The sequence below is a fragment of the Alligator sinensis genome, unplaced genomic scaffold (genome assembly GCF_000455745.1).
Source record: "Alligator sinensis unplaced genomic scaffold, ASM45574v1 scaffold354_1, whole genome shotgun sequence".
Lineage (NCBI taxonomy): Eukaryota > Metazoa > Chordata > Crocodylia > Alligatoridae > Alligator > Alligator sinensis.
In genome coordinates, this window is record NW_005842200.1 from 316143 (window position 1) to 326711 (window position 10569).

At 40.2% G+C, this 10569-nt stretch overlaps 1 protein-coding gene across 9 annotated transcripts in view; it reads left to right on the forward strand.

Annotated features, from left to right (window-relative positions):
- The window catches only part of TENM3 (teneurin transmembrane protein 3), a 540570-nt gene that overhangs the window by 296112 nt on the left and 233889 nt on the right, over positions 1 to 10569 (forward strand). For 8 of the 9 annotated variants that reach the window (XM_025207579.1, XM_025207580.1, XM_014521286.2 and 5 more), the window contains one exon: positions 8775 to 8984. The exons of the other annotated variant lie outside the window; for it this stretch is intronic. In XM_025207579.1, coding sequence (XP_025063364.1) covers positions 8775 to 8984 — 210 coding nt within the window. The remainder of the gene's footprint in view (positions 1 to 8774; positions 8985 to 10569) is intronic. 9 annotated transcript variants of the gene reach the window in all.

The following is a 10569-nucleotide window of genomic DNA, read 5'->3' on the forward strand; positions in this document are numbered from 1 at the left end:
GCACTCTCTGGGAAGGATGGGATTGAGTTTGAATCTTCCCAGGTTGAGGAGGGGATGAACAAGAACTCCTGCATTGGACAAGTGCTCAAATCATGGTGCTCTTGCATAACGGGGGCATGGCACTGGCACCATCACCTCATCCAGCTCTTTAAAAAATAATAATATTGCAGCAAGCACTTCCATGTTTTTTGTTACCTAGTTCTGTTGATGTGCGTTAGGTTTTTTCTGAGAATACTTTCCAGGTTGTGAAAATTCGGAGCCTATACCCTAGGTTCTGAATTCTGGTAGAGTTGATTTTGAGCTGCTCAGCTGTAAAACGTGAGGTTCTTCTAGACAAGGGCAGAAGCAGAATATTAGCTTCCTAGAAAACTCTAGGGTAAAAAGCAAAGGTCCCATTGAGTTCAGGTGTTAGGCAGCAGCTCAGTTAGGTATCAGCTGAGAGCAGTTTTCAGAATCACAGTTTTGGACTTGGATACTCTCATCTCTCAAAAGGCCACTGTGGATACCTAAGTATTACTTCCTGGCTCTAAGTCATGTTTGAGGATGACATCTAGGCTTTTAACCTAGTCATTCTTTCTGTACTAGTGACTAGCAGTATTTCCCCGTCCTTTCTGTTACGATCTGTCAAGTGATTATAGACCATTACACTGTCTTTCCTTTGCCAGCTCTTCTAATTTGTACACATCCATTCTATTTTTTTCAGTTTTCCATCTGGGGCATGACCTCTGCTGCTGGCACTTTAATTATATACCATTAATTAGGTCTGTGAAAATTTTTGCAGGCTTTTCAGTCTGCCAAAGTCCCTTTTCTATTGTAGAGCCCAAAACAGAACACAGCACTCTTTTTTCAGTAGAATTACTTTGTGCATGTGTTTTGATTTCTCCATTATTACCTCCAGGTATATTTGTGCATTAATGATCTTCCTTTAATACGGAATCTAGGTTTTATTTCCTTTTGGGGCAGTAAGGAATTGGAAGGGAGCTAGTATTATTCCCCAGTGAGTTTGTTTATTTCCTCACATTTGCCATATTTAAAGTCTTCCCACTGGAATTTTTTAAAACCTGGTAGATCTCTGTGTGGTTTCATTTTAGGTAAAATTTCCGAAGTGCCCAATGCCATTTAAAGTCATGCATTTGCAAATATGATGATGATTTTATTCCAATTTGTAAGAATATTCAAGTATCAAACAATGCTATTAGCTCCTAGCAAATCCAGTATGGGAAATCACTAGACTTTCCAGACACCAGTCGCTATCCACTGAAGTAATAGGATCATAGGAAAGTAGGGCTGGAAGGAACATCCTGACTCAAGGAGGCTAAAGGCAGCAGCATCCCCTGACTAAATCAGCCCAGCCAGGTGTCTGACTTGCTCCTGAAAACTTCCAAGGATGGATAATCCACAATTTCTCTATGTTCCAACGCTCAACCAACATTATAGTTAGAAAAGCTCCTCTTAATCTGGCACAAACATTTCCCCTGCTGAAGCTTGAGGCCATTGCTTCCAGGCCTGTCCCCAGTCTCTGTTGTAATCACCCCTCAAGTATTTGAAGCCTTGTCTGTCTACTCTTCTCCAGACTAAATAAACCTAGTCCTTTCAGCCTTTCCTTATAAAACTTGTTTCCCAAGCCCCTAATCTTTTTTGTTGCTCTGTGCTGCACTCATTCCAAACTGTCAACCTCCTCCTTGAAGTAATTTAGCCAGTCTAAGGTGCAACTAGAAGGGTGTGTCTACATTTGCATTAATGCATTTTTACTTTTAAATTTAGTACCTCCCATATGGGGTACTAAATAAATGTGCATTTCTTTGTGCTAATGCACAGTAATGCAAGCACACACTTTTTAGGTGACACTTAATGCTCAGTAGCCTATTCTACTGTGCATTAGCGTATTAGTACAGTTTTTGACGCACCACTTTAATGTGCAGTAGAATAGACTATTGTGCATTGGAGCACACCAGTAGACTGGAGAGGTGGTACTGTTCTCTTATAACTACTGCTTCTGTAATCAACATGAAAAGAAGGAATGTCGATTTATTTGTAGCAGGACAAAGTGAAAAAGATGGGATGAAAATAATGAACATGAGGTTTTTCTATTTGTTTATTTCTACTGCTGTATCTCAAATTATGTCCACAAAAATGAATTCATATTTCTCTTTGCCTCTGAATGAGACTACAATCTCTCTCTCACCCATTTCTTACATGTTGGTAGCATGTATGAAGTTGTGTCACTAGGAAGGGGCTGTAAGATTATTTATAATGGCAAATAAACTCTCTCTCCATGAGGTTGATTTCAGCAAAGAGTTCTTTTGCTGATACAACTTTATACCAATTTACCAGTTCCCCAAACTAAATAAGCTGTTCTGACAGAAGGATTTTTTTGCTCATACAGCTGCATCTACCTTAGGGATTTGGCTTACATAACTGTGTTGGTTAAGGGTGTGATGGTTTCTGTGTCATTGTTTATGGGGGTTGTTTTTTCCCTTCCACACTCCTAACCACACAGCTATGCTGACAAAACCTCTAAGTGGAGTTCAAGTCTGAGACTAGGGTGAAATTTCAAGCAGGTTGTTCTGATGTTCTGTATTGGCACCATTATTATTTAATATGTACAGACTCTGATTTCCTTCTTTTTGCTGGAGGCGTATTTCATCTGTTGATAATTGGGATGTTGACATCACACTAGCTGAAACTTGATCTTGCAGCTCAGTTACTTTCCAACCAAATGGGGAATAGATATTGAGCCTTAAACTTCCAGCTTAGGTTTGTCTGTTGTGATGTGTCCATCTAAGACCCCTGACAGAGCTTGCCAAAATTCTCCGGAAAAAAATAAGTCAGGGCCGCCTTTAATGTGTAGGGGGAAGGAGGAAGAGTAGATGTTCCTAGGAGTGAACAAGCAATAAAACCCCCAAAACCTGGCAACTGGTTTCTATTTAAAAAGAAACAATAAAGGGTATAAACAGTCTTTAGTGTGTGTCCCCTACTATAAGGAGAAAGGTAACTGATTTGCTTCACAGTTTACCTTCCGGCTTCTGAAGCAATGGGTCCATTCTTCCTCCATTTGTAGCCTAACTTTTAAACCTGTGTTTGGTTTACTTTTTGGCATTTGGCATATGGGTTACTGGATCAGTCGAAAGTGTTATCTTGTTCTCTGGTGCAGTGGTTCTTATCTGGGGTGTCACAAGACCCTTTCAAGGGTGCTGTGGCACCACTGCTGACCCTGCTGCCACCAGGTGAAATAGCCCCATGTGACACTGTTCCCAGGAGGGCCCTGGCCAGATAGAGAAACAGCTGCGGCATGAGCAGACACTCCTGCTTGCATTAGGTTTTGCTCGCCTCCCTCCCCTGCTCTGCTTCCCTATTGGCTGGCAGTCTGTAAATAGGAAATGCAGGCAGCAGCCCGTAGGGGGACTCTGTGGGTGATGGGGACAGCTACACTTCGCTGCTGCAAAATCTGCATTTCCTTTTTACAAACTGCCAACCAGTGGAGGAGGAGAGCAAATGCACGGAAGAGGGTTTCCTTCTGCCACAGCCACTTCCCTATCCAGCCCCACATGCCCCTCCTAGAAAAAGAAGCATGTGGAGTAGTTTCAACTGGTTGTGGTGGCAGTCTGGAGATTAAGTAGGTAAACTGAGATTTTTATGGTGGTTCTCAATCACGGTGCCACCAAATTCAGGAAATTATGGATGGGTACCTTTAAACGGTTGAGAACCACTGCTCTGTTGCCAAGCTCAAATCTCAAGATTGTTTCCTGCTTAATAGCATAGTGTGCTTCCCACTAAAGTAAAGCCAGAATGGGAAATATGAAATGTAGAGGAACTAAGAAAACAATTTTATGGAGAGACCAGAGCAGTTGTACTTCCATGGAAAACAGCTGATTAGATCTTAGTGCCTTGTTAAAACAAAATTGGAGATATCTGAAATGTCATGGGACCTGCTACATTCAGACTGAAAGAAAAAACAGAGGATTAAAAAAGCAGCACAATGTCTCAATTTTACATGTTGCTATTAAAAAGGATAATTCAAGATTTTTATTGACAGTGTATTTATTAATCTCAACTGTAACATGAGGAAATAATGTACTCAATAATGAGTTTGTATTGCTGTATACTATTACTTTAATTGATCTGTTATTAAATGCATATTTATTTTATTTTTAATACTATGTTGCCAATTTGTAAAAAATATTAGTGCAGACTAAATGAATTCCCGCCCCCCCAACTCACTGTGTACAATTAAACATCTTTTTTAAGTACTTACGGCATTAGCAGTATGCTTCTTGTATAGCAAAATTTTGGAATTTGCCAAGTAGTAGATTCTTTTTTTTGTTTTCCATGTGTGTTAGTGTGGATCTTGCTCTAGGTGTTCATGTATGTGAAGATTTTTGTTTTGTTTTTTTGTTGTTTTTTTTAATGTGTCAGGGCTACTACACATGCCTCATGCCTCCTGATGCTTCCATGCATAAACAGCAAGCCCACCACAACCATTCCCCCAGCAGTTCTGTCTTTCATAGAATCATAGAAAATTAGGGTTGGAAAGGACCTCAGGAGGTCATCTACTCCAACCCTCTGCTCAAAGCAGGACCATCCCCAACTAGATCATCCCAGCCAAGGCTTCGTCTAGCTAGGTCTTGAAAGCCTTGAAGGATGGCGATTCCACAACCTTTCTGGGTAACCTGTTCCAGTGCTTTACTACCCTCCTAGTGAGAGTTTTTCCTAATATCAAACTTGAACTTCTCTTGCTGCAACTTGAGACCATTGCTCATTGTTCTGTATTTCCACCTATGATAGCAAGTTGGAAACATATTAGTCTTGGTTTAAAAAAAAAATCTGATCCTTCTCTTTTCCTTAGAGTTGGTCATCTTGGGCACTTAAACACATGCGAGGAACTTGGTCCGATGCTCTGGAAATCCAGTGCATCAGAGGAGATCCAATTAATTGAGTCTGGTGGAGTGTGTAAATTGATGCACTCTGGCAGCCTCGTGTATCAGGTGCATCAGCAGCACAGCACACCTCTGTGCTGAGAAAATGTCAACGGCACACTTTAAACTAAAACATGTTCGATGTGCTTTAGTTCATAGTGCACTGCCGCCATTTTCTCAGTGTGGAGGCATGCTGTGCCGGTGATACACATGCTTCTGATGCAGCGCCATGTGCTTTTAATTAGCATGGCTCGCTAATTAAAATCTCCCGGTGCTGCATCAAGAACACACGTAAAAATGCTCTTAACTTCCCTCCCTACCACATACACACTGGGAAGAGAAGAGACCCATAAATATTGCAGCTTACACTGATTAATACATAGAATTCAAATTCTGGCCAAACTGTAACAGAATTATTGCCTTTTCAAATCAAGTTCTTCACTGGGAGATCCATGACCCTTTCTTTTTAAATAGAAACCAGTTGCCAGGTTTTGGGGGTTTTATTGCTTGTTCACTCCTAGGAACATCTACTCTTCCTCCTTCCCCCTACACATTAAAGAAAAGCCGTTGGTACATACATTTTTTTCAAACTCAAATTCTGGTTCTCACAAGTTCTGTCTAGGAACATATGACTGAAACAAAAATCTGTTCAAGTATTGGATCCCACTCTAGACACAGGAGAGGTAAACGCAGATACACATCAACCCCAAAGACCTGCAAGAGGGAGGCAGGAGAGAAGAAACTGTTAAAATTGTCACCAGTTGTTTCAGTGCCAGCTGCCTGGGCACTGGGGCTTTTGCCACCTGAGCTCGGTACCAGTACTAATACCCCAGCAGACTGCACCATCTGACAATACCATCATCAGAACTGGCATCATGCACCAACATCAGTGAGGCTGAAAGACAAGAACAGACAGGGGCCATGCACAGCTGTACACATTAAAGCTGTAAAGAGACATTGCATTTCTCAAGAGAAAGCCCTTTGTCTGAGGATCCCAGAGACATTCACATCCATTGTCTTACTTCATATATCTAGGAAGCATGACAAATAAAATGTGCCAACACTTATTCCTATAACATCCCTGTGTCTAAGTTAATTGGGGCTTATTTACCTTAATTGCAGTTCATTCCAGGGACAAGCCCATCAGGAAGTGTAGCAGCAATGTCATCTGGAAGGGCTGCATGTATAAAGAACTGTGCCACTCCTGTGTTATTTTCAGTCAAAACCACGGAAGGTCAGGACGGCCTTGTGTGAGACATGTATACAGTCTGAGGGATCTTTTCCTGAACGGATGAGATCATGAGAGAATTTTTACCTGACTTACCTATTGTAAATGTTCATTCAGGTTTCAATCTGTCAGGACATCTCATAATGCTACTCATAGCTATTGGTTGCTTAAAAATAATGCTGTTTGCTTCTTAGACAGATATCAATTTAAATAATGATGATAATTGCTTCTGCAATTCCAGAGCAGGAAAATTATCAACCAGAGGAAGGGTCAGCCACCCATAGCCTGCAGTCTGCATCCAGCCTGCTGAGCAATTGGATCCAGCCCAGAAAGCCAGGACATCTCCAGCAATCTGTACAGCAGACAGGTTGGAAGTGGTGGACCACTACTCCAAAAGATTGCTGACCCCAGAATGAGACTAGCACATTAATCCAAAGTCTAGACACATTTGGAGTTCTTATTTCAGGTTCAGTATTTTAAAGACCCTTACAAGCTAGGGCACTTTGATTAAGCTGACCTTTGTGTTCAGTTCTGTTTACATCCAGGTCCTAGCACTCTGCTTGCTAGCTGTCTGTACACTCATGTTTGCTTTTTTCTCACAACTCAATATCAAGTTTCTCTTACCCACTCGTAAGAGAGTCTATTTGTAGTGCTCATCAAGCCTCTATTCAACCTTTCCTATAGAGTTCATTGTGAAATTTCAATCTTAAGAACGTTTGTTTTTATTCTAGACCATATTAGTTCAGCTAGGAGAGTAAGCGAGCCTCATGCTAGTTTGACTCTTACTCTCCTCCATGACATTCCATGAGAGCAAGGTGGACTGAAAAAGGAAGCCAATCCATCTGTCATCTTCCTGAAGCCACACACTGCACTGGGAGAAAGGAAGCTACAGACCCTAGATGTGTGTAGAAGTTGGCTTAGAATGTTAACAAAATCAAACCATTCATCTATAGCTCTGGCCAGGTGTTCCAAAAGTCAGTTTAACTCTTCACAAAGTATATTAAAACGGATAAGACAACAGTATTTCACTCTGTCACTAGTTGGATGTTGCACCTCTCCCTCTGAACATCAAGGCTCATTCCAACAGAATACAAGTACCATCCTATTCAGAAATGTACCCATACCAGAAATCCTGTAAGGTGGCCCAAAATCATTAACCTTTGAGCTCTGTCTGTGTTAAATCAGATGTTATCAGATGCCAAGTTTGGGAGAGCAGAATAATCACATTGTCCAATGCCACTAAAGCATGTAATTGCCACTAATCTGAGGGAATACTGATTGGCAATAAAGCGCTGATGCATACTTGAAGAAAAAGTTTAATAACTTAATATACAGTAACCATGGTTCTTTGAGATGTTCTTGCCAATGTGTATACCATGACCTATCCCTCATACCTGCTTTTGGAGTCCCCAGCTATCACAAACTTCACATCATAAGAGCTGAGGGAGTGTTTTGGCTATTTCTACCTGTATTCTCTTTCGTGGAAGCATGAGGAGGCACAAGGAGCATGCATACCCTGACAGACTCTGGTCTTGCATACATGAGACGTGTACACCTACAGCATGATCCACACTAACTACGGTATTTTGAAGAACCACAGTTCCTGTAGTCCTGTAATCAACTGTTCATTAGTTGTTTTAATTTTTAAGTACCAAATGGATCCATTAAATTCTCTAAGCTTTATTTCTTTATCTGTGTTTATGCCTAAAATAAAAAAATATATTGTCATAGGGAGCTCCACAGATGTGGAATCAGAGAGAAAGTGTGCTATGTGTGTGCATTCACACACTAAAATAAATACAATCTCTTGTTTAGATTGATTCGAAGTCTGATAGGCCAAAAATTTCAAGGATTTTAAATGTTGATATTAATTTTCGTTTTTAATTAACACCTGAATTCTGGGGGAATATTATCCTTCTTGTACTGCTAAAATCCTACTTATTCATGTAGTACAAATCCACGGTGCTGGATTACTGAATAGCTTCTACTCAAGCATACATTTTCTACCATATTCCTGCTCTTGCATATGTTTGTGTGTCTTGATTCGTAAGAGCAGGCAGACCTTTTAATATTCAGGAATCTTTCTCTGAAATATACAGGAATCCTGAACTTTAAATGCTTTCATTTTGCTTGGCTTCCTTCAGGAACAGAGCAGACATGCAGAGAGGAGGGAGGCACAACATACATGCACTTGCATCATATAACTATTCACTTCTTCAAGGCAAAACAAAACCATTAGGCTTAACTTTTAGGCCCTCCAACTATTACAAGGTTCTTATAAAATAAATGGATGAAGAGGTCAGGTTAAAAGAATAGAAAATATTTACTTTTCCAAACACTGGTAGAGCAAATGTTTCTATTCATAATCACTTGGCACATGCTCTCACTCAGTGGTATTCTTCATGGTAGGAAATACTATTCCCTGCAATAGCAAGTGTGATGGCATGATCAACCCCTTGCAATGTAAACTTTTAAGCTTTTTAAACATTTTTAATGCATGTCGATGTTATTTCTTTGTTCACCTGTTATTATTTTTTATAAATGACTTTCAGTGATATAGCAAAGAAATTTATGTATTGCTCATGTGATATCCTATCCCATATTTTAAAATATTCTTATTTTTTTCATAGGTCCTCCCATGCCATCCTCCTCATCTAGTCCATCAGTTATTGAACATTTACATTCCCCTCCTCCATCACCCAATCTCCATGACAACCAGAGGTGGTTGCTAAGTACTAATGCCATCCAACCAGTTCAGGACTCTGACACAGATGAGGACTATACAGCCAGCTCTTATCTAGTGCAGACCGGTACTGTTTCAGTTTCTATCCCAGGTCATGGTAAGAAGAGGACACCTTGTCCATAGTCTAAATAAACTCTTATTTTACATCCTGTTACAAAATAGCCTGATTACAGCCTGTTACAACCTGATAAGAGTGAAGGAAATTTAAATCATTCAGTCTTTTATCTTCTGTTAATTTTCATAAGTGAATATGCATACTTTCAGCGTGACTATATAAGCAAAAGCAAGAATAAGGAAGATAGTTACCTATCATGATATAAAGATGAAAATAGTTTATTGAAGTTATTTTAGAAGCCGTAATCATATAGCGCAATAACCACTAATTTTATATTGTGTACCATAACTTGCAGAAGAGGTCTAACTAGCCTATATTTGTGGTTCTTTTCAAATAGTAGGTTGAAGCTGGATAAATGACTTGACATTTAGCTTTAGCATATGATGGGATTATATCCTACTATCTTACTTCCTGAGTGCAGAAGATCCTAGACATACTGTGGTTTTCCTAGCCAAAAGGACAGGTTATGGGAAAACTATGCAGCCATGGAATACAATCTGTGTTGGGGGTGGGAAAAAATTATCCCTGCCTCCCAGACATGCAGGCGCTGTACCTTGGCCTCTCACTAGAAAGACCAGTGAACTAAGAGAGGCAGGATTCCATACCTCTTGTCCTTTAGATGTGTAAACAGGCAATCAAAATGCCTGATAAGTGACTAAAACTCAGAACACTGATGCTTGGTTGTGCATTATGCCTTTACAAAGTACAGTGCTCCTTAACTATTAAATGCAATGTGGAGGATTGCATCATACTCTGTGAATTTAAAACAGAAATTGGGAAAAACAACTTCTGTAATGTATGATAGTACATTACAGCTGGGCTTGAAATTGGGCTTTTCCATTTTTAGCAGGACAGACTTAAGGAGTAACTGTTCTGTGTGGTCTATCCACTAGACGGGAACTTGAAACACAGTTTACCAGGGAATCATACACACACTTCCTAGACAGCAATTAGATAATAGAGATCTGGAATACTATGTTCTGTTCCTAGCTGTGAGGGATTCATAGTCTAATGATTAAACCAGTAGCTGGCTAGAAACGGGATAGTCAGGTATATTCTTTTGGGAAGACTAGCTGAGTGATAGGATTGACTTTTTCTTAGATGGGAGTTTTCAAAAGTAACTGGGATTCTTCCCTCCCCCCCTCGCTCCACTTTGAGTGCTCAACTGCAGACTTAAGAAAAGATAGGATTTGTAGAATGCAGATACTCAGTGCTTACTGAAAATTGGTCCATTAAACTGTGCATGAGGTTGGCCACCCAAACTTAAGGCTTTGTACTGAATTGTACTTTTAGCTCTGACTGAAGTGACCTGTGCAACCTCTCTGCACTTATTTGTAATTCTGGGGTCATGTCACTTGGTTGCTGTCCAAGGTAAGGTATGAAGACTTGCTCAACATTTAATCAATTAAGAGCTCTACAGTTACAAAAATGTAAAAGGGCCCTGATCTCTGGGCTCCCAGAAGTGACAAGAGATTTTATGAAGGTTTGCCTTTCTCATTCACTTTTTCATCTCTGTGAAACATTGCCTGACTTGGCAGGACAGCAGAACAGGCAGCTTGATCCTGCT